The sequence below is a fragment of the Micromys minutus genome (assembly GCF_963924665.1).
Source record: "Micromys minutus genome assembly, chromosome: 7".
Taxonomy (NCBI): domain Eukaryota; kingdom Metazoa; phylum Chordata; class Mammalia; order Rodentia; family Muridae; genus Micromys; species Micromys minutus.
Genome location: NC_137976.1, coordinates 67606419 through 67630492, shown reverse-complemented (window position 1 = coordinate 67630492; position 24074 = coordinate 67606419). Strand labels below are relative to the sequence as shown.

The window sequence follows — 24074 nt, the reverse complement described above, 5'->3', positions numbered from 1 at the left end:
AGTCTGCAGCTGAAAGTTGTTTCACTGGGGACTGTCCGATTGCAAATGTGACCTTTACTACGTGGCTTGAATTAGTGACACGTTCGTCTAAACGGTTTGCTTGGCCTTATTATCATTCCATAGGCTGAGGAACAGTTAATTCAGATTTTTACGGAATCAAAAACTGTAGTTGAAAGCATAATTGTATGCATAGGGTTAATTCTTATTCCCTAAAATCCTCTCCTAAGTTTTTGTTGAAAATTTTCATGACCCCTACCACCTCTTTTCTTTTCTGTCATCTGTGCACTTAAAAAGTTGACATAGCTGCTTATGTTTGTCCTTCATTGTTAAAACAGAAACTAAAACATCACAGGGTTTACCCTAATAGCTAAAGTCGGTGATAGAAACTCCAGTAAATGTGAGTGGCCAAACTTCAAAACCTTAAGATAGTTTGTACGGCATGGCATGGTTGGAATCAGGGACACACGAATAGGCTTTGGGGAGAGATCTGGTGGTTGACTACATCTGAATAAACACAGTTTTACAAACAAAACTGCCGTGTTTGTCCATCAGTAGCAAGCTCATAAAAATAGGAAAATAGTTCTGCTTTTTCAAGTCCTTAGGAAGATGGGCTTTGTTGTTTTATGCTTATTTTTTGTTAGGATACAAACAAGGGTATTAAAAAATTAAAAGTAATTAAAACACACCTCAAATGCTAGTAAAATTCCATGGCCTATGTAATGGGTCCAGCAGACTTGTAAACAGATAAGTACAGTGTACATCTAAGACAAGTTTAAACACACTGCTCACGGAACACAGACGAATGAGCAGCAATTAGCCTGGAGACCGGAGCACTTATTGGTATGTTTAAAAGGAGAGATTCCAGATAAGCACCAAGGAGCCTCCTGAGCTTTATTAGGGATTATATCATTGACTTTTCTCACTATCACCTTCTCTTCCCGTTGGAAGGGTGAAGGCTATGGTAATTAGGTACACAGCATCTTAGGTACATCCAGGCTTCCACTTTCAGAGGTAGATTTCCTGAATGCGGGCAAACTCAGGTTATCCTTTGCCCCTTGTTTTAGCTGGACACACACAGAAAGTTCCTTGTTTGCATTGGGGACTTAGAAGAATCCTCCTTGGGACCACATTTCGTGTAAGGCTAGGGCAGTGCACAGACGAACAATGTTGTCATACTGTATATAACATGCTATGGGAGCGATTTAAAATACAAACCACTTGTCTGGGTTTTTTAGAGATGGGCAAACTGGGATGCCATTTTCTTGCTCAGGTGGAAGCATTCCTGTTGGATATGGTTTAGCATGGAATGTTGGGGATTGTCTGTGCTCTTAGGACCACTTGCATTATCTTTATCCAGTCTACCAGGTAATCATCCACCAAGCAGTAATGTTACTGATTTGCTTAGTGAAACTTTCCATTTTTGAGTTTTCTTTTCTGGAAGAGCATTCGGGTGTACTCCCTGCTCCCATAGCTTCTAACTGCTCTCCTAAATTGGGTGAGCAACTTCTCCTTCTCTGAATCTGTAGGAGGCTTTGCATGTTTGTTATATTAGGGTTAGAAGAAAGACAGTGTTTCCTAATGCATGTAGGTCTCCCATTGACTTTGCAGCTCTCTCTGGCTCACCTTATCTGCTGTCAGCTGTCTTCCCTGTGACTGCTAAGAAAACAGAATGGCAACTCTAGCTTGCCCGCTCTGTCCTAGGCTTCTCTGCTTCCTTGGAGTTCAGTGGTAGTGTTTCCCTGACAGTTCCTTTTTCCATTGATACTGTGAATCTGAAGGGAAAGTGTGTATTGTGGCCTGCCTCTGTTCTGTGTCCCTTCTGATGACAGTGACTCACAGTTACTCACTGGGGCCTGATGCTTCTCCTTTTTTGTGCTGCTTGGTTCCTTTGGGGTTTTTCAAATGCAGTTTGGTATTTTGTGGCTCCCCACAGTGTTGCCAGGAGAAGGGAACACGTTGTAACATTGTTTTTTGTAGGAGTACCTTTGTGAGAGGCAGGTCATGAGTCTGTGTTGACTGAGTCCACCTGTCTTTACACCTCCTCATCTGGGCTGTAGTGGGGGGTACTTAGGAATTCCTAGTATTTAGAACATAGTTTTAGAGGAAACCTCAGTTAACTCAGCTATAATCTTGGGGAGCAGAATGTTGGCAATAAAGTAATTTCAGTTTATAGAAAAGGAGATGTATCTAAGTTGAAAGACGGGCAAGGGCTAAAGTCAGAGCTTTGGGAGCCAGCAAGCAATTGCCGAAGAGCATTCTGTGTCTCAGTCTAGTGCTGCTTCGAGTATTTCCAGTGTCTTTGAGAGAACCTGTATAAAATGCTGGCATGTCAGTGGAGTTGTTCTCCTTGCTCCTTCTGGGCAGTGCCAGCTGTCCGTGTATGGAGAGGGGGCATTTAGCCAGCATCCTTCCAGAGCTCTCTCTCAAGAGAAGTTAAGTTGAATACATGACATTTCCAGCCCATGGCAGGTCCTGCTTTGCCCTTCCTGCTCTGTTTAGCCTGATGCTTCAGAACGTGATTGAGGTCTCTGCTTCACTAGCAATTGTGTGTAATTTTCAGCCCGCCTCATTCTTCAGTGCTGCCTTCCCACGCTCCCTTCGCATGCTGCAGCGTATCTGCTTTGTAATTACACCAGGAGGGACTTACCTGCATGGTTTGGAAGAGGTTTGCCTAACGTGCCTATTTCCTTGTGCATAGTCAATCTTGATTGATACCTTGGTAATCACTGAGATTAATCTGAGACTTCCTCCCACAACGGGGAGGGTCAGAGAATTAGGAAAACAGGTGCCAAGGAAAGGGAGAAAAGAGACTTGCGCTTCCTATGATGAGCTGAGAGGAAAATTATAGACAATTTGTGATCTCCAGACGTAACTTTACTTGTTTTTAAAAATAGTTTTCCTGTCAATCTCTTCAAAATTCATAAAGCATGTGAGCAGATTCCTGTTTAGAATCCCCACCCCCTCATTCAACTATGGCATCTTCAGTTCAGAGTAGGGCTCCCCAAGAGTAAAAGTTGCATTATAGGCTCCTGTCTGAACTGGAAGCTGCTTGTAAACTATGAAGGTCAAACAACCTCCAACCAAATACTGCTCTTTGGTGCAGGGTGAACAGCTGTACCAAAGACATATAAGCACATCATTACCTATTGAGGGTTACAATAGGTCTGGGGAGCCATAGATGACCAGAAGTCACACTGCTCTGTGTTCAGATCCTGACATAGGAGGCAGTTGAAAAGGAGAAGGAGGGAGGGATGAGAAGCCTCTTTGAATTGCATTGAGAATCCCTTATTCAAGTCCAAATGACTATCACCAAACACAAAGAACAAACATTGGTAAAGATACAGAGAAGAGACGCCATTTTTCACAAGTACCAAAGTCAGTGTGGTCATGAAAATCTCTCCAAAAGCTATAGAACTTGCATTAAGATCAAACTGTGTTGTCCTTGGTATAGACCTGATCCCTTCTAGCAATGCACAGAGCAGAGACGGCTATGCACTCAGAGTCACTACAGTGCAGGTCACACTTAGCCCAGTTACAGTGTCATTCTCTATGCTACCTGTTAAAAGGTGAGAAAATTGCAGGAAATTGTGTACGACTAAAGATCATACATGTTTAGGGGACAAAGTCTAGATTCACAGGAAGATTGCCCTGGTTTTCATGTATGTGGAATAAAAGAAACCTGAAAGTCGGTAGAAATCTATTTGGAGGAGGAAGGGGACCAGGAAAAGGCAGGACAAGAAAATAGCAGGAGAGCTGAATATGTCCAGAGCATATATAAAATGTATGAAATTATCATCATGAAATCCATGTTTGTATAATCAATATTCCTAACCAGAATATTGAAGCAGGAGTTTGGTAATTCTAACAAGGCACTGACATTTACCTATAGAGGTCAGTCACAAAAAACCTTCATGGATTAAAAAGTAATGTATTATTTAAGTCTTTCCCTGTCCCTCCTCATGTCTGTGAGTATATATATATGTGTCAGGTTAGGTATGAGGAGAACATCAGCTGTCACTTTCTCTCTTTGAGGCAGCCTCATTGTTTCCCACTGTGAGGGGTAACTGACTTAGACCTCCTGGGGACAATGCTGTCCCTATGTTCCATCCCTCTGTAGTATACTGGGATCACACACATGAACTGTGTGTCCTTGCTTATGTGTGGTCTGCGGATTTGAACTTGAGTCCTTACATACACATTACCCATGGTCCATCTCCTCAGCCTCTGTGCTGTTGATTCTTGTCATTGTCCCCCCATCCAGTTATATATCTCAGAACTTTACAGCTTTCTAAGTCCAGATGGGAGCTTCGTCTCCCAGCCTGTACCGGTCCTTTGCAGCTCCTCCAGTTTCTCAGTGCAGCATCCTTTCTAGGCTACTCTCCTTCCTCCCACTTCCATGAATGCAACTTTGAAAGACTATACTTTCTGATAGAATGAGAATCTAATTCATCTAGAGAACTAGTGAGAGACTTGGACATTTGTTATTGGAGAGTTTGCTTGGGGAAGTGTGCACGGAGCCAGCCACCTGATGAGTTTGTGCAGCAAGGTAATGTGCTGATGCTGAGCGGGGCTTGCAGCTGAGAAAAGGATTAAATGCATCATTTATATTCTGAAGAACTGTCTGGAAGTGATCCCCAGGACATAAAGGATTCATTATGGATAAGAAATTATTTGTAACTGAGGGGTAGCTTGTGTGAATGGGTAAATCTTGTGATAAGAATCTTGAGCAGAAGATGAATTTTCTTGAAGATATAAATTTGATCACATCATCTTAGAAGTATTATCACAAAAGGTATTGGAAATAGTGTTAGTTCTGTTATTAAATAAAGTATCATCACATATGGAAGTATTTTCATTGAATTCTGATGAACCTTTAAAGATCACTTTACTCAGGGTCATTATTAAGTCAATTGAGACTGCATTGGGATTTACACCCTCTGAGTAGTAACTTGATAATGAAGGAAGGGAAACTGGCCAGAGAACAGCCCTGCAGAAATACCTTTGATCTCATAGACAGAATTATAAAGAAAAGTTTTAATTTTTCCATTAGTATAATAAGCACCATATTTGGAACTTATACTTTTTTTTTTCTAGGATTGAAAAGATGTTTTACTATCTGGAAATCTCTCAACAGCTTCATTACGTACCAAGGAAAGGGGGGCAAAATGATTGTGCTGGTGGATGCTGATGGGGAGGGAGAGGTGTGCTGGTGGATGCTGATGGGGAGGGAGAGGTGTGCTGGTGGATGCTGATGGGGAGGGAGAGGTGCTGTACAGTTGTGAGACACTGCATGGAGGTACATCTATCAGACTGTATGTGTCTTACGATAATACAGTGAGACCACCCAGGATTTTCCAGGTCACTGTAGCACGTATGCAGATTGATAAATTACTTTTTAGCAAACTAATGTTACTATAAAAAAATACTAGAAGAATTCAGTAAAAGAATATGCTGCCATTCCCTTTTAAGAGGATTCATCCACAGGCAGGCATCTGAGCTGGGGTAACATAAACAGGAAATGGGGCTTGGTACCCAGGAATTGGAAGGAAATGCAGATGTTTGTGGTAGGCACTTTATAAAGACAGGCCCAGAAACATAGGAATTCACTGTAAACCTTGGGGCACTGATGACAAGTATAAGGTACTGTGACAGTCATTTCTATCCAGATGTGTTGCTCATAGAGGGCAGACCCAGAGTGCCTTCTCAACAGATGTGGTCCTTATGGAAGGCAAGCTCAGAATGCTTCCTTTTCAGAAGCAGGCATCATCAGGACAAGTCACACTGTTATGGGGGACAGAGATGACTATGATTTTCATACTGGTTTTGTGGCATGCTTTACTGGAAATTTTAGAACATCTAAGATATGGTCCCCGTCTTCTTATAGGCTTACAGTTCTCTAGCCTATGTGTCTCCGTGCACATCCACAGGGGACGAGAAGAAAGAGGGTCGTGATGCCAGAGGGAGTCAATGTCACCATTGGCTTCGACACCCTGCATCTTTATTTCAATTTCTTCCCTCTGTTATCCATAGTTAACCCCATCTTGTGGCATACTGACACCTGTTTTCCTCTATGTAAAAAAAACCTATAGTTTTCACTCATTTTCTATGAGAATAGAGGCACACCCACCCTGCTTTCATTGTAACTGCCGGCATATGCATGAAGCCCTTCAGTGTTATTATATTGGCTTTCTTTAAAGCTCTGTGATTAAGGAGGCCTGGAAAGTCCCAGCCATAACTTTGGCCAGGCCCTCAGATGGCTCCTGACCATACTGCTTCTCCGTGTTGTGGGCACGTGTGAATTCTCAGCAAAGACACTGCTGTCTCACCTCCTCCTTCTCTTTCTATTGCTATGTGACATCCTGAGGCCTTCATTTGTTCCTGCATTTGCTTCGTGCTTTGTTGCTATAGACATCTGGAGGTAATCATGTAGCCCTCTTAATTAATTCAGTCCAATTAATAAATTACAAGGTAGATTTTGGGCTGGGAGTGGGTACAGGGCACCTTCCGGCCTCCCTGTGCTGGAGAGCTCTTGTAATCAGGATCTGGAGAGGCCTCCTCAGCTAGTCTGTGAGACTTTTCCCCAGCAGGCAGGCTGCCAGGAGGAGTGATTGGCATCTCCTGACAGAGGACTCGGTTCTCCCTTCACAGTGTGGATACTCTGGTGGAGCAGTGTCTGGGCTGTGTTGATTATCCCTCATGGAGTTCAAGTAATGTTTCCACAATCTTCCAGCTTAGTTATGTGTTACTGGCCATTTCTTTAATTTGCATGGCCACCATTGCATTGCCGGTGTTGAACGGTCTTTCTCTAATACATGGTAGTATTTGTTGCGGTCATTTTGGCCGCTGTGCCCCTGCCCGTTTCCAAGTGCCTCTTATAGGGTTGTGGGAGGGGTGGAGCTAGTCTTGTAAAAAGGGCATGTTAAAGTGTGCTTCGTGTGTCCATTAACAAACATTTACTGTTTCTCTAATGTCCCCCAGAAGGTTCGAGGGTCACCTGTGCATGCAGAGGTGTTCCTCTGGCCCCGTCCACCTTTGATCAATGTCTTCATATGGCCCTCCAGCCACACTGAACACAGTGCGTTCTGTTTTCTGTTTCTCTAACTGCAGATTTCAACAATGTCTCACCCATCTTGGCTGCCACCCAAAAGCACTGGTGAGCCTCTTGGCCACGTTCCTGCACGGATGGAGACCACCCATTCTTTTGGGACCCCCAGTATTTCAGTGTCAACACAACAGCCACCCAAGAAGTTTGCTCCAGTTGTTGCTCCAAAACCCAAGTATAACCCGTACAAGCAGCCCGGAGGAGAGGGTGAGTTCCGTTGACTCGAGTGGGAAATCAGCATACAAGATTTGATTTGCTGTCAAGAGTTGTGTTGGAAGGAAGTTTCTTTATGAGTGTCCAATTTTAATGAGCTCCCTATTTGCAGTTTTATTAACCATATCTTAGAAACAAAAGGATTAAATCTCACAGAGTTGGGATTGTATAGTAATAACTATCTGTGATAATATGTATCTGTTGCTATTTATTACTCTGAAACAGGCAGAAACGTGATCTCTTCAAGTATGGCTCAGGTCTTTCTTGTTGTCTTATCCTCATCCTTCCCTAGTCTTTGGTGGGGATGGGTCCACCACCCAGTGTTTCCCATTGTTAGCAACAGTCCAATGGGAATGCCTCGGTAACAATCCCCGTGAAGTCCCCAGAGCACTGCTGCTTCTTAATCTCTCCCTCAGGAAAGATTGTTCTTGGTGGCCCTGCATCTTGAAATTCCAGATGGTTCAGAGTAAACCATAGTTGCAGTGGTTTTAATAACAATGTATCCATTTTACATCAAGTGGATGTTGAATGTCTGGATGAGCCGAGCATATCAATGTGTAGTTATATGCTGACTCTCACATTAACAGAGTCGGCTGGTCCACTCTTTGTGGTAGCAGAAACTTCGAATTTATTCCCATCAGTGCCACCATCTCCTTCGAAGCCATGACGCAGTGACTTAAAACCTGTGTGTAGAATAATGCGAGACTTCCAGAAGCTGAGAACAGAAGACGTGCATTGCTAGGATTCCGTCTCTCTTTCTCGATTTCAAGCCCCATCTATGCTTTAGAAATGACTGTTCTGTTTCTACAGTTGTCTTCGTTATGTCTGTGCTGCGGCCACGCTGCAGGGATTATTTCATGCGCTGTGGGTTTGATTGCCTCTTCTCTCTGGTTTCTCCTGAGTCTTTCCCACCTCCCAGGAACCACATCAGTAATCCACCAGTTTACCTACTCCTTTGGCCTCCTGCTGTGTTAGAACTGTTTTTCAGCAGCAAGGTACAGGAGTCTGGCCTTAAACAAAGTGCAGGCTAAGAGGTTATGGAAAGAAAGACCAGCCTCTCTATACACTGGTGTGGATTTTTATGAATCTCGGTGTGTCCATCTGCTAGAAATAGCTTTGCCAAGGAGTAGGCATGCCTTTCTGGGGAAAGTACATGCTGTCCTTGGACTCTCGGACTCCACTGCCTGGGCTGCAAGCTTCATCACCCTAGTCGGACACTGGACTTTTGCAGTTGACTAAGGTCTTTGTGAAGCTGGTTTACACTGGCTTATTATCCCCTCAAGACTGTAGGGTTCAACCTTGCTCAAGAGTAGGGACAGCCAAGTGTTGGCTTCCTGGTTTGTTTTCTTGCCTTCCTGGTTTGTTTTCTTAGCATTTCCTTTCTGTGATTCCTGCTCCTTTTTGGGAAATTCACATCTACACTCTACAAGTGGGAAGAGAACAAAGACAAAGTACTCACACAGAAGAGGGTCTCCATGAGGAGATTTGTAGTGGATATGGGAGTTAATTATATGCCCAGGGGTTAGACATGGCTAGATTCTACATGAAGACCCTTGGACCATCAGGGGAAGAGAAACATACAACAATGTCTCTTTCATTTCTTCACTCTGCATGCCATGAGTCTTAGTGAGACAAGCCCCTAGCTGTCTTTCCATCCTCCTGGCTCATGATGCCCCTGCCTCTACTCTCCGTGTGACAAACCTACTGAATTGCCTTCACCACAGCTAGGAACGTCTTGTTCCTTGCCATGCTATTGCATTTGTTGTCTGCTGGGACCCTGTTGGTAGCACGTTCCACACAGTGTTTGGTGCCACCTGAATGAGAAGCTGTCACTTCCCTCTCCTCAAGCATGTGTTGTCTTCCTGAAGCCTTCCTATGCTTCTCATTAATGTTCCTGCACTTACTTGTTTTCTGCACACACTGAGCCTGCAGTGCATGCCTCCTGCTCTCTCTCTCTCTCTGCTGTCATTCAGCTGCCTGTTCTTAGAACCCTATGAACTAGCTTTCATCCACATCCACAAAGACATTGAAACTTCCAGAGGGGAGATGGGCCCTCACTGTATTTTCTGGGTAGGGCTTTTCTATGCCGAGGCTGCTGTGCATAGGCCGTGTGCACCTTCACTCTGCAGAGTTCTGTTATACTTATTCTCCTTTACCCACTCCAGGAGCTTTTCATCTCAAGGGCTGTCGAAACACTGCTTCCTTCAACTGGTGATTACGTTGCTCCATTACTATTATGTCTCTGATCTCTGGGGTTCACCTTCTTATTTTTTTCCTTCTGACTGTGAAAGTAGAAAGGACCCACATGTTTTCCACCTCAACTTATATTTATAGAATATACATATTTATAATTTACTTGTATAACACCATGCTAATAACTTTTGTGTAGAGGGTTTCGACACACAGTGGGTGTGTTTTTCCCACACAGTGGTTCTTTACCCTTAGCCCCTTGATTTTCATAAAATTAAAAAGAATTTGTATTCCCCCAATGTTTTTAGTGACCGTACATTTCTACATACCTTCTGTGTCCAGCACTGAATGCAGAGCTGTGTTGCTTGTGTGTTGTTGTTGTTTGTTACAGAATGAATATTTTAAATACATAATATATAATATATCCACATCCATTTATCTATCTGTCTGTCTGTCTGTCTGTCTGTCTATCCATCTATCTATATATCTATCCATCCATCTATCTATCTGTCTGTCTATCTATTTATCTATCTATCTATCTGTCTGTCTGTCTGTCTGTCTGTCTGTCTATCTAGATAGTAAAGTTCTTTGGTATCCTTTATGAAGATTTTTCCAAGGGAAATGATATGATACAATCTTCTTCTGGTTCTTAAAGTGCCACCTTCTAGTACTGTTTATTTTCTATTCTGAGAAATGGTACGTCAGCACGAGAGCTATGAACCTTAAACTTCATGGTACAGAAAACTGAAATTCTTTTTCTGCTCTTCATAGGTAGTGAAATTTATTAGTCTTCCTGTGATATTGTTCTTCTAAAATGATTTTGGAGTTATTCTGTTGTCTGTCTGCCTGTCTGTCTGTTTCTGTTTCTCCATAGTTTGAAAAGACAAGTTTGTGTAGTCAGAATTGTCTTGTGTTGTAGAATTATCTTTCTGTAATCTATAAAATGTTGTTCACAAAGCATTTTTGTATTTACAAGTGCAGGTGTGGAGTGAGGGAGGGCAGTCAGTGAGGCTGTAGAGTGTAGGTGAGGAGGGCAGTCAGTGAGGCTGTAGAGTGTGGGTGAGGAGGGCAGTCAGTCAGGGTGTAGAGTGTAGGTGAGGAGGGCAGTCAGTCAGGGTGTAGAGTGTAGGTGAGGAGGGCAGTCAGTCAGGGTGTAGAGTGTAGGTGAGGAGGGCAGTCAGTCAGGGTGTAGAGTGTAGGTAAGGAGGGCAGTCAGTCAGGGTGTAGAGTGTAGGTGAGGAGGGCAGTCAGTCAGGCTGTAGAGTGTAGGTGAGGAGGGCAGTCAGTCAGGCTGTAGAGTGTAGGTGAGGAGGGCAGTCAGTCAGGGTGTAGAGTGTAGGTGAGGAGGGCAGTCAGTCAGGCTGTAGAGTGTAGGTGAGGAGGGCAGTCAGTCAGTCAGGGTGTAGAGTGTAGGTGAGGAGGGCAGTCAGTCAGGGTGTAGAGTGTGGGTGAGGAGGGCAGTCAGTCAGGGTGTAGAGTGTAGGTGAGGAGGGCAGTCAGTCAGTCAGGGTGTAGAGTGTAGGTGACAGAAAGGCAGCACCTTTCATGTTGGCTTAGTTCTTTACAGTTTACTTGGCATTTGCATTTCATTGTTTTGTTTTTAATTTCTGAAAGATAATTTTTCCTATTGCGTTCTCTGGCAGACAGAGCAGATGTTGTTTCCATTGACTGATTGCTAGACCAGAGAATGTAAGAGCTTATTAAAGAATGATTTAACAGGTTGGGTATATAGTTCTGTGCATGGTGCCTGTAGACATGCATGCATGTAAATGCCCACATGTTCATGTGTGTGCTGCATGCCCATGGGAGCACATTCACACACACACACACACACACACACACACACACACACACACACACACACACACACACACTCCTCACGCACCATGTAATAAAGGAGCTGTTTTTCATAATTATATTTGTGTTTATCTTACGAGTTTTAGACTTTTAAAAGAAATTTATTATTTTATTCCATGTGTATGAGGTTTGCCTACATAAATGTTTGCGCGTCATGTGCATGCAGTGTCTAAAAAGTCCAGAAGATTCTCTAGAAGAGGAATTTTAAACCAACCATAAGATGCCATGTGGCTGCCAGGTCAAACCCAAGTCCTCTGGAAGAGCAGGCAATGCTCTTTATCCCTGAGCCATCTCTTCAGTTCCTGATTGTAAGATTTTGAAATATTATATCCATAAACTATTTATGTAGACAACCCCAAGCTTCATACAACTCCAACATTGCATTATTTCATGATACTTTTTGAAAGTGAATTCATGGGTGGAACATTTCCACAAACTGTTCTTAAATATCTTCTTTGCACATCTGTGTCATGAACAGGGCCTGTGCTGTTCTTGCCTGACCTGAGTTTGTGATGCAGAGCAGGGGAGGAAGATGAACTGTGTCAGTGTTACCCCAGCTGCTCCGTTCTCTCTTCCTTCTTATCTCAGCTTATTAAACCCACAGCATGCCGCCGAAACAGTTTCACCACCTTCTACTATTAGTGACCAATGGTATCAAGAACCCTCAGAACTGGATTTCCCCTCTAGAAATGTGCTCATTTCTTTTCTGTGCTCATAGCTGGGCCATTTTACACACACCAATGTGGAGTTTTTGGGTATTAGAAACAGGAAGGATTTGAAAAATGATTTGCCTAGTCCTTCCTTTTGTTGACTGCAGAAACTTCCTCTGAGTGCTATGCAAGTATCCCATGAGCTACACCTCATTCATACCCTAAAGCCCTGGTGCTAGAACACAGTCGTATCCTGTTTAGACTCACGGAGTACTCTCCCTTCTCTAGCGTCTCTTTGCTCTTCATGTAAGCTAATCTTCTATGTGTCTTTGGAAGTACAAATAGCAAACATCTTTCCATATACTTATGAAATCGTCAGTGCATGGCCATGTGCTAGATTTTGGATGTGTTTCAGAGAGTGCTCTGAGGATCGTCAGCATTTATTGAAATAGCCCCAATTCTCTTGAGCCTGTGGTTGACTGGCATGCGCCTTCTCTGTATCAGTGTAGGGATCGCAGCCTCATCTGTTGCTATGTAGTACAGGGCAGAGCTTGTAATTTTCTGGTTCTCAAGGGCAAAGAGGACCAGATGTTTCTTCATTTAAGAATAACTTACTAATTGTGTTAATTTGGTCTCCACATCTTCTTGAAGAAGAAAGCATTTGCAACTCCTGTGATGTTGTCAGATCATACCAGCAGTTCCTAACCCTCCCTCATTCCTAGCTCCCGAGTGATGCGAAGCATTGAGTGAATGGTCTGTCTAGGCCAGCAGTTTCCAACCTGTGGGTCACCAGCCCTTTGGGTGCCACCTATCAGATATCCTACATATCAGATATTTACATTCAGATTTACGAGGGTAGGAAAAGTACACTCATCAAGTAGCAGAATAAAAAGTATGGTTGTAAGTCATCGCAACTTGAGGAACTGTACTAAAGTGTCACAGCTGTAAGGAGGTTGGGAACCACTGCACTAGGCGTTTACACTCATGCAGTGGTCTTAGCACAAATTTGGACAGTGTACTTCTCTTCCTCACAGTTGTGTTTTACAAATGGAACTACTGGGGATACTGTCATTAAGACTTTCAAGGTCAACTCTAATGGGAAGTATGAAATGTTTTTAAAGGCAGAGTATTTCATAACCTCAGGGAACTGTCACTGCATGTCCAGCACACACTTACATAAAGCTTTTGTATTTCTGGTAAACACTCTTCTTGGGGCTGAAGTAATGAAAGTTAGCAATATGGAGACTCTTTGCAGAGGGAATCTTTGTATTTTCTTTCATTATAGGTATGAGTTATTGTCACTAATATTTAGTAACCTTGATAAGCTACAAAATATCATTTGGATTGCAAGTATAGTTATAATCATATAGTACGATTGCTAGTAATCCTAAATTATCCAGTCTTTCATTTCCTAATGAACAAGAAATGATTCTTAGGTACCTTCATTGAAAATGCACAGACATCACCCAGGGAGCCTGCAGGGTGAGACCTACTGCTGAGCAGGCCGGAGTTATTATACATGTTTCAGAGACTCAGATTGTCCTGAGTGACTGTTGAATGTCATACAGCAGTAAGTGCCAGAGCTGAGGTGTGGACTTGGGGAATTTCTTCCATGGTTGTGTGAGTTGTACATTTGTGATGACTTGTTTGGAAGCTGTCCTGAGAACTAATATACACGAACAGAGTAGATTAGATGTTTTAGCACAAAGATATGTTCATGTAATTGGCGACAAAATTCTCATTCATTTTGTAGTCTGCCCAGCCTAATTAACTGTTGAAATGAATTTGGAATAAGGTGATGGATCCCAATTCTTACACCGTTTGAAAAACAGTGATTAATGCTGATTTGTCTGTGAGGTAATTTTTATTTGTCTTAACTTCAGAATATAAAAATGTATCTTACTTTAGGTGTGTTTGAAACTTAAATAGCTAATATTTTTTTTCTCTAGAAGTAAAAATGGAGAACACCAAGGTGGGGACTTACTCAGGCGACAGGTAGGTGCCGTGAAAGTTGTGCTTCAGAACTAGTCCACATTGCATGCCTCTATCCCCAGACACTTTTGAGACTGAGGACCCTCCAGAGATGAGGGATTTCTAGTGGTCAGAGATGGGCAGAGGGGGACAGTGTGCAGGGGGCAGTGCGCAGGGGGGCAGTTTGAAGGGGGGCGGTGTGCAGGGGCCATGCCAGTAGGCAGCAGCAGAAGACTTTTTGTGTGGTAGAATTTGGGTGGTTCCAGTGTCTAATCCTGTGACCTTTTGCACAGAAGGATGCACACACAGGCTGATAGGTATAATCCCCAAATGCTGGAATGGACTGAGAGTCAGCCAACGCTGGCCTAAATTCTCCATTTCTGCCTGTGGTGATTCACAGTAGCAGTATGCTCTGTTACCATGAGAAGAAGCTGGGAAGACTGCTCCTTAGATTTTATCATATTTTTGGAAATTTCTATTAGTCCATATTTTCAAGCAATATTTTAACAGTCATGTGATAAAGAAGCACACAATTTCATAAAATCTATGTATTTATGCTAACTTACCTAAATTATACATTTTACGGTCACTGTTACGGCCAGTTCAAACTTTGGTTTTAATGGTATCAGCTCTTCCAAAAACTTGAAAGACAATAGAAAATCCATCTGTGTCCTATTCAATTTGTTTATAAGTAGTATTCCCAAGTAATCCTGTCTGGTATTCAGCTAAGCATTGTCACCAAGAGTTTATTCCATTACCACCACTCCTAGTTAGGATGTCAGAGCATGCCTTCTGCTCTCCCCTTTGTCCCCTCCCCGACTTATGGACAGTCGCTAAGTGTCTGTTCTGGGAGCAGCCATTCAGGACCCAAATTCTCTTTCCTAATGCTGTTCCTCCCCCTCTGAACTCTCTTCTCTGCTATCAGACTTTTACATAGGTTGTTTCAAAGAACTGTGCTTAGGATACAAAAAGAGGCTTTAAAGTAAGGACTGTATTCCAAGACTTTTTTTGTTTTGTTAACTTTTCATAGTGATGGCTGAAATCTCAGCTAATTTTGGGTCATGGCAAGTTTATGTAAATCATCTATAAATGGATTCATTATGGCTACTATTAAAAAAGTTCAACACCCGAGCCTTTGGGCAAATAGACTATATAGAGAAACTGTGTCCTAGAATAATGATTGACCTAAGGAGCTGTAAAAATATTCACTCTATGGTATTTTTATCATTCTTCCTTAAAAATACTCATAGATTGAGCTGTTGAGATCAAAACTCGGGTATAGGAGGGCATATTCCAAGGATGTGGTACCCTGAGGTTCCCAGGGATGTGGTACTCTGAGGCTTCTGGGGATGTGGTGCCCTGAGGTTCCCAGGGATGTGGTACCCTGAGGCTCCCTGCACTTTTCTGTCAACATTCTCTATGCCTTTCTCTTACATTCTTATATGTTGCTATATTCATGCAGGTTAGATGTGGTCCAGTCTGTGGTCCAGTGTTACCTCATACAGATGGTCACACTGTTTAAATGTAGTGTCATAAAAGAATTAGGACAGTTTGTTGAAAAGAAACACTGGGAAATGCTCCACAAAGGTAGATGGGCTTCACCAGGCAGGAAAGTATGTCAGTCTGTGGGTTCTGTGAATGCACAAGTGGAGGGTAGAGCTCTCAATGATACCTGGGACCTTAGTTGCTCTTTTCTTATGTCCTCAAAAGTATGCGGGGGCCCGTTGGGGCTTCTCTGCAGTGAAAACAGTGTGCGTTAACGTGGGCAGGCCCTGGTTCCCGTTGATCTCCTCACTTACCTTTTGGCTGAGTAACTGCAGAGAGCATAGCGGGTGTGTCACAGAGCGTTATGAAGCGTGTTTCTAGTGTGTTCTAAGCAGTGTATTGGCAGCACTTGCTCATCGCTGGTACCTTATGCTGACATGCTCCTGGGTGTATGGATGCTAAAACGGGAGCCGTTTTCTCTTGGTTTTCTTGAAACTGAAGACAGCTTTTAACCTTTTTCAACAACCTCAGCTTTTCGATCTTGCTTGCTGTCTTAGTTATCCGCACACTTGGTGATGATTCCAGTGGAAAAGAAAAAGAAGCATTTTTGTTGTTAAATATTTGCCACTGCTTTAAAGGTTGTGTATACAGATACAGTCACCTTCTCACTCTTCCAGTTGAATTTTCACAGGGCCCTCAAACTCTATTATTGTCTTTATGGTGACATTATCAGTGTTTCTTGTGACAAATGAGTAACCCGAGACACAGCAGGCCCACAGGGAGACTAATAATGTAGAAACCACATGCAATCAAATATTAGTATGTCCTCATATTAATAATTTATACAAGTCAGTGTATAATGATCATACATGCTAGCAAGTATTCTTTCAAAATTCTTTATTCCAGTCCGATTTGCTGACTTGACCATTTGTCTCTTCAATAATGTCTACAGAATATACATCTCTTTTTATTGGGTGCATAGTCCTTACTACATGTGAAGTCCATTTGTACTTTACAGCTTTCTACCTTTGTTGTAAAGGATACTGCCACATGTAGACAGCAGAAATAATGAACAGGGAGTGGTCACAGTCACGCAGAGTGAAACTGGTGACTTGAATCTTTGCTTCTCATCCTAAGATAATGTCTTTTTCTTGCACCAAATTCAGCATTAATCATCTTGCTATATAGTTTATTAAAACATACAGCATTTCACCATTACTTCCTGGGCTGATTATTGCTGAGTTATTTGAACGTTACACCATCTCTGTGTATGATGTGAGACACCTGGCCGTCGATGTGGAGGAAGTTTAGTGTTCACCAGTCACAGTAATCGTTACTTCCTAGCAAGCAGATGTTATTGCAGAGGACCTTGGGAATTACCATGGGCAATGTCCGTTAATTTAAGTGAGTTGTGTCATCTTCCTTAAACTTCTCAGGTGACACAGGTCATTGTGATGACATCACAATGAAAGCAAAATGACATTTCAACCAGCCATTATTTCATATTGACCTGTTAATTTTGATGGTAGTGATTTGAGTTTTATGAAGCGCTTCCTCTTTTAAAATTACTGTCTGTATATACAATATTACAGGTTGTATGACTTGTTGCTGGAAGTGTCTCCTAATGTAGGATCTCATAAGGAGATTTGATTTTCTCATCTTAAAATCATATTGATACCATTCTGTCACTGATTCTAGTTCAGACACAGACACAGAAACAGACACATACACACCCCCCCCCACATATATTAAATATTCCATTCTTTTTGATACTAGATCTCACTACCTATTCCAGTCTGGCCTAGAATTCTCTATGTAGACCGGGCTGACTTTAAACTTACAGATATTTACCTGCTTCTGTGCTCCAAGTTCTGGGCTAGAAGAAGCCATGGCTATCTTACTCCACCAGTCAAGCCATTTTTAGTTAACAATGCTACAGGACTAGAGGTTAAGCCATTTCCAAATCTTAATAATTCTTTACCTCTTCATGAGAAAGATGTACATCAAAACCACCATTTTGCTAAGAATATAAAGATTTAGCTATAAAGCCCCAGTTTGGAAAATGACTTGGTATTTAACTATCAAAGAAATCACAATGCAGAGATGCTATGTCTACAGACTACGAAAAGCTGGCAGGGAAAGCAGACGTGGGACAAGCCCTTGTTAGTTGTATGGGCTCCAGTCAGAGAGTTCTGAGCTCCGGTTCCGTCTAATTTCTTTGGGAATTGCTCTGCTAGGCTGAGTATGCAAAGTGCTATTTGTTGTGGTTGTGAAGCACAGATGCCAGCATCGCAGACGCTCAGGAGTCTTAAGTGGAGCCTGAGTTGGCTCTGAGTCTGGTATGGAGCAGTAGTTAGGGGAAGGTGCCATAAAACATGAATAGTATTCTGGGGCTCTGAGTTCATTGCATTTCTCTTTATGTTTAAAATTACAACAGGCACAATAGAACACATTCAAAGCAAGTCTTCTGGAATATTCGTTTGCATGAGCTGCATACTTGATGCCTGAAACTTCCATATTGGTTTGGGTTTGGTTTCTCCGAGCATTATGGCAGGTAGATATTCGTGTTATGTTCTCAATTCTTAGGAGATTCAGTCTCCAGTCTCCACTTGGTTCATGAGTGTCCCCAGATCCTTAAGTACTTAGATGGTATGTTCTTCCCAAGCACTCACTACTTTCAAATGAATCATATTACTGTTGCTTAAATAATTACTAGGTTTCCATTTCCTTCTCTTCATTCCCCCATATTTCATGCACAGAATATGAATAGAGGACTTGATGTTGGGTGGTCGTCAAGGAGCATCATAGTTAGGAACCCCCAAGAATACATGGATACATGCTTATGCTATGTGATTTTAAAACACATTCATATTGTTCTTGCTTTTTTACATGAGAAAGAATTATTGCACATGAGCCCTGGCTTATAAGCCAGGATAGGAATGGATCACCACAGAGACCCCCTGCTGAGAATTAGGCCAGGAAGCAGTTTTTACCTGCACTTTGCAGGTTTGATGGTAAGGCATTGATACCTATCCGTGATGGTAGGAAGTAGTCAAGAGGAGACCCAGTCACAGCGCAAAACGAGCATCTTAAGCAATAACATGATTTTTGTTGCTTAGCACATAACTAGTACCTGTACATTTTAATGTATTCCTTTTACACGGGAATTTAAAATGCCATAATTTTTCTGCTTCCATTATTGTAGTTTTGAGTGATGATTCATCAGTGCAATGGCCTATTTAAGTGAACCACAATAGCTTGGGTAGAAAGAAAAAAGATCCAACATACTCAGGAATGGAAAGCTGCCATCTTTTTATAGCTAAAATTGCAAACATCTGGCAATTACCCTGTTCCACCTCCCCTCAAAAGCAAAGAATTGTCCCCTCAACTGGAGCCTGCTGCTGTGTTTAATCAGGGCAGCTATGCAGGCCTTAAGGAGCAATAGGTTTTGATTCAAGGAGGTCATTGCCTCACCCACTTGGACAGAGAAGCTTTGGAAAACACACTGCCTAATGTTCCCCATATGCTACTGTGTTACATAATGGTAGTTGTGGTAGCATGGCAGTTAATAACTGTGTAAAGCCAGCCTTGCTAGTCAGCGCAACTCTCTAGTGTGGCTCTCGGGCAACTGTCCTATTTGAAATGTTTACTGGTCAGGTCAAGTTCACCTCCATGTATCTTCTTAAGCCCTCTGCATCCTGGGTCAAAGAGTCTACTAAATCAACCCAGCTAGTAGTTTCTGACTGGATTGTTTTATAAAGCGGTCTAGGGACATTGAAGGGACAAACCTGTGTCCTTTGAATGCTTGGAATTGCCCTCTCAGTGAAACATCTGTCTGTGACATTCAGTTTGCTCCCCTACCCCACCCTCATCTCTTCTTCTGATCATTGTTTGTGAAAATACTTCTTCCTTGACTGGCAAAGGTCATCTCTGTGGGCAAGGGAAGTGAGAGAGGCTGGTGGTTTGCAATAGATGCTGAGAATGGGGACTTCCTCATTTTTCTTTTTCTCAGGACTGACCCAAGTGTGCACTCTAGCCCTGCCAATGCCTTTCCCTTTCTGTTCCCATGTATCTTTCTTGTCCTCTGGGTCTCTGAAGGTGCACTTCACTTTTCATATCTTGAGCTGTTCCCATTTGTCATTGGGGATCATTGCAAGGATTTTTACTTATCACTGAACAAGGCGTAGTAGGAACAGAAATCAAGGTTCAGTGGCGTGGTTTTTCTCAAAAACAGTCTCACATACTAAAAATAGGCCATTCTCCTGTTTTAGTATTGTAGTACCCGAAGTCATAGACTTTCAGTGAGGCCTTTGAGAGTTTTATACCCCTGGTGTTTGTTCTTTCTCCTTGATACCACTGTATTGAAAGACTGAAGCCAAAACTTTCTCCCTGACTGTACTAGGCCATCCATTCCCAATGTCCCAGTGAGATTTGCTAACACCTCATCTAACTAAGTCCAACTTAGGAAGAGTGAATGGGCAGTTTCTGGCTAAAAATGAAGGAAGGGATGAGAGCTTTCAATAACCTGAAGTACACATGCTATTCAAAATGGTTGTTCTATGTTAAGTCAGATAAAAGGATGGTGTTTGAACATCAAACAATGTCCTCACTCCACTCTGTCCTTGTACATTTTGACTGTCATTGCCTTGTTCTGGGTATGTATCTTCAAATTGAAATACTTTATTGTCACCCATATTTTCGCCATGACACTTTTTCTTGATAACCCCTCTATGACAGAAAACATTACACAACAATTTATTCTGTATTTCACTTTTACTGACAGACTTAAGGTCTATAAACTCCTTTTTAAGAAGTTTATTTACTTTACATTCTAATATCACACACCCTTGTCTCTTTCCAGCACCCCATCATGTGAAGTCAATAAACCTGGACGCTTGGGGGCTTTTATAATGTGCCTGACAACTTTGATCATTTCCTCTAGCATGTCCTGGATCCAGATTTTGGATCCAGATTTTTATGTGTTCCAGAATCTTCCTTTCAAACCATTCATTGAGTAATTTGAAATACCCCCCCAACACACACACACACACACACACACACACACACACACACAGAGAGAGAGAGAGAGAGAGAGAGAGAGAGAGAGAGAGAGAGATCAGGTCTCTTAGTTTGTAAATGATTATATTCTTTCATAAAGCTGAAGACACGATTTTATTGAATAGAGGAACTTTCTGAAGCATATTTTGTTAACGGGAGGTCTAAAGCTTTTTTCTGATCAACGTTCTCTGTGTTGAACTAGTCCATATATGAATGTTACCAGTTTTATAGTGAAATTACCATCTGCCTTTATGACATCTCATCCTTTAAAACAGTATCTGGGGTCTGTTGAGAATCTTCATTCTTTTGTACAACTAATTTGGTACATGTTCTCATGCAACTCGGTGGAAATGATGTTAGAAATGAAAGGAGAATAATACTTGAACCACAGAGAAGAATCCCAGCTCCAATGCCACCTCTTATCCAGTCCTTGAAGAGCAATGATTTCTCCTAACTACTAGGAGCCTTTTAAAGTTTGACTTTGTTCTGAACAGTACTCCTAGTTGGTTTTTTTTTTTTTTTTTTTTTTTTTTTTTTTTTTATGAATGCTCAATATAATGGAGGTTGAGTGGAGAAAACCAACTAGGCTTAATGCTAATGTTTTGTCTCAGCCACACTGACAAGAAAGTGGCATGGGGTCAGATAAGCTGAACAGGCCATCAAGTAGGTTGTTGAAATGTGTGTAAATAGACAAAACACACCTATAGTCACCATGGTCACTATACAGTGGGCTAGTTTTTTCAGTTGTAAACGCAGTGTGATACAGCACCTCAACTTCATTTCCATCCCCCTTGAAACTATAGGAAGCTGATATTCATCTTATGAAATTGTTTAACAATGGTTCACTCCTGCACGTCATGCAATCTAATTGTTCTCACAACACCCAGATTTAGTTATGTTGTAAAATTGACCTTTAGATGTCTGCTCTCTCTTCCCTGTGTCTAATGACTTACCTGCATTTTCTCCAAAATCTATGGGCACATTCATAAGTGTATGTATGTCACTAGTGAGGCCTCATTAAGTATGTTCCAGTTGCTTTTTATACCTTTTTTATAGCATTATTACAACGTGGCACTAACATTTCTTGATTCGAACAAGTTAAATTGAAATTCGCACATAATAAACAAGCTATCCAAGGTCTTGTGGCTTATAAAAACTCGAGACTTTGATTTGAGCAGAGCTATGTCTAAATGCCAGTTCCATTGTCTAATGTTCCGACTTGTAATTTCATGTGCGCACACCAACATCTGGATAACTGTATGCCTATAGGTAAACAGCCATCAAAATAGGATCGGTTCGAATTTGTTTATGAAAGTGTGTCAAAGTGGAATCTAGCCAGAACAACTTCATTTTTGATAAACATTAAAATCTTCAGGAGAATAAGGGAAATTTGAATAATAAAAGCTCTCATTGACTGTAAGGAAACTCTAGGCCTGTTGTCTCTGTATAGATGTAATAGATTATCTCATGTGAACTTGCTTTGAATTTCATTGAAAATTTTTATTGTTTAGCAGTGTTGTAACTCTGTTTATTTGTGTGTGTGTGTGTGTGTGTGTGTGAGTTTGTCTGTGTGTGTGTGTGTGTGTGTGTGTGTGTGTGTGTATGCATGGGTACTTGTGTGATTGCACTCTCAAGCCTTGTATGTTTTCACGTGTGTCTTTACAAATCTTGGAGTTCAGTTCTCTTTTTGATACTTGGGTTGTGTTGATTCCATTCTGTTCAACAAGCTTAGTGCTTCCACCTCCAGAGCCCATTTTGTGAGTATAATAAATCATGACTTTTTCATGGAGAAACTGATAGACTAAGTAGCAAAAGTGGCTGTATTTCCCCAGCCCTTTGTATGAAGGAAATACTAATTCCGGATAATAATGATCCCCATTGAGAACTCTTACTCCTATGTTGCATATTTCTTCTTGTTGCTTTATTCCTTGGTCGGTTCTCAGGTCTCCTTTTGTAAGAAACTCTTAACCCTTCCTGAAGCTTTGCCTGCTGACGTACACGTGTAGGCAAGCCGAACAGGAATGTCAAAAGATGGGTAGATCTTAGCTCAACACCCATTGTATACACATTGAACAATCACATAGGGTTTTTCATGTTTTCTGCCCTGAGCTGGGTATGGTTGGAGACAGAAAGGCGTAATCTTTGCCTGGCTGTTTATATTTGAAAACAAATGAGAAATTAAATACTGAACATGGGCCTGAAGAGTACTTATCCAAGGTAGAGAGATTAATTCAGAACTTTCACACTAGTGTTGTAAGAAACTGTTGTTCTAATAGGTAACTCAGAACTCTAAAAGACATACATTGCAGTGTATCTGCTGCTGCAGGGATGGGTACTGGGGACCTACCTTAGCCTTTGACATAAAGGAGGATACATTTGTTGACTTCATGAGCAAAAGTGCTCATGAAATCTTGTTCAGCAGCACTGAGAGGGTTAAGAAAGTCCATCATTTTATAAGAGGCCCAGCAATCTTGTATGAGCCATGTCAGGATGTTGCCTGCACGCTGTCTTTGCTGATCACAGTAATCGGGTCATAAGAGAAAGAGAAGTAATAGAGTGTCTCTTAGCAACCAACCCCAGGAGAAAGAGAAAATTTCTCAAACCGAGCCATTCAGCCAGGGAAATAGAAAGAAAAATATTCTGAAAGTCGGAAAATGCTCGAGTTCAGTCTTCAATGCAACAGACAGAGGTGGCGGGTTGGGGTGGGTGTGTTAGTAACGAAAATCTGTGAGAAATTGAAATGTTCTCTCTTTCTCTATTCTTCTGTTCCCTTCTTCTCACCCTACAAGATATAGAAAGAAAGGGTGAGCCAGGCTAAAGAAACCTTGTTTCCCACTACAGGACCTCGGAGGTTGAGGCGTGAGAGAAGAGGAAGTGTGTGTGTGTGTGTGTGTGTGTGTGTGTGTGTGTGTGTGTGTGTTTGTGTGTCCATCCATTCATGCAGGTGCGCATGCAGCATGTGCCTACCTTTGAGTGGTATGTGTACGTGGGCCTGTCTGTAAGCTTCTGTGTGTACAGAGATGGGTGTTTGCACACAAAAACATATGTAGGTGTGCAGCAGAGGTTCATTTGCCCAGTTTGTCTTGTGGCAATTTGAGTTGCTCTTCAGAGGGAGGAATGTGAAGTCTAGGGGTGTGATTCTTTTCCCCAGACTTGCTTTTCTCTTTCTGCATAATAATTAGCTCTGAAAATGTGTAGCTGTCAACTGTGCAGTTATTGATTCTTGGATACTTTGGTGATGTCACTTTTAAACCTCTCCCTCTTTTATTACAAATGTAAGATGTATATTTTACACTGATAGTTATTGTACATGCACACATATATGTAATTTGAAGTAAGAGTTTCTTTACATAAGCTTTTAAGGTATATGTGCCACACTGTACTTTCTATTGTCTTTTATTTTAAAAAGCTAGAGAAGACCACTAATTAGATAATATGACCCTTCATGAGCATCTTTTCAACACTGTTGAAACCATAATGTGAATTCAGTATTCAGCCTACATTTTCATTTGATCCAAGTATCACAGAGCAAGTTCAGTCATGAGGAA

The 24074-nt window shown here is 41.8% G+C and overlaps 1 protein-coding gene across 1 annotated transcript in view; it reads left to right on the top strand.

Annotated features, from left to right (window-relative positions):
- Positions 1-24074, top strand: part of LPP (LIM domain containing preferred translocation partner in lipoma) — a 555231-nt gene that overhangs the window by 194354 nt on the left and 336803 nt on the right. Inside the window, exon 5 of the mRNA XM_080919338.1 lies at positions 7108-7309. Within this exon, the coding sequence (XP_080775464.1) occupies positions 7117-7309 (193 nt within the window). The 5' untranslated portion in view covers positions 7108-7116. The remainder of the gene's footprint in view (positions 1-7107; positions 7310-24074) is intronic.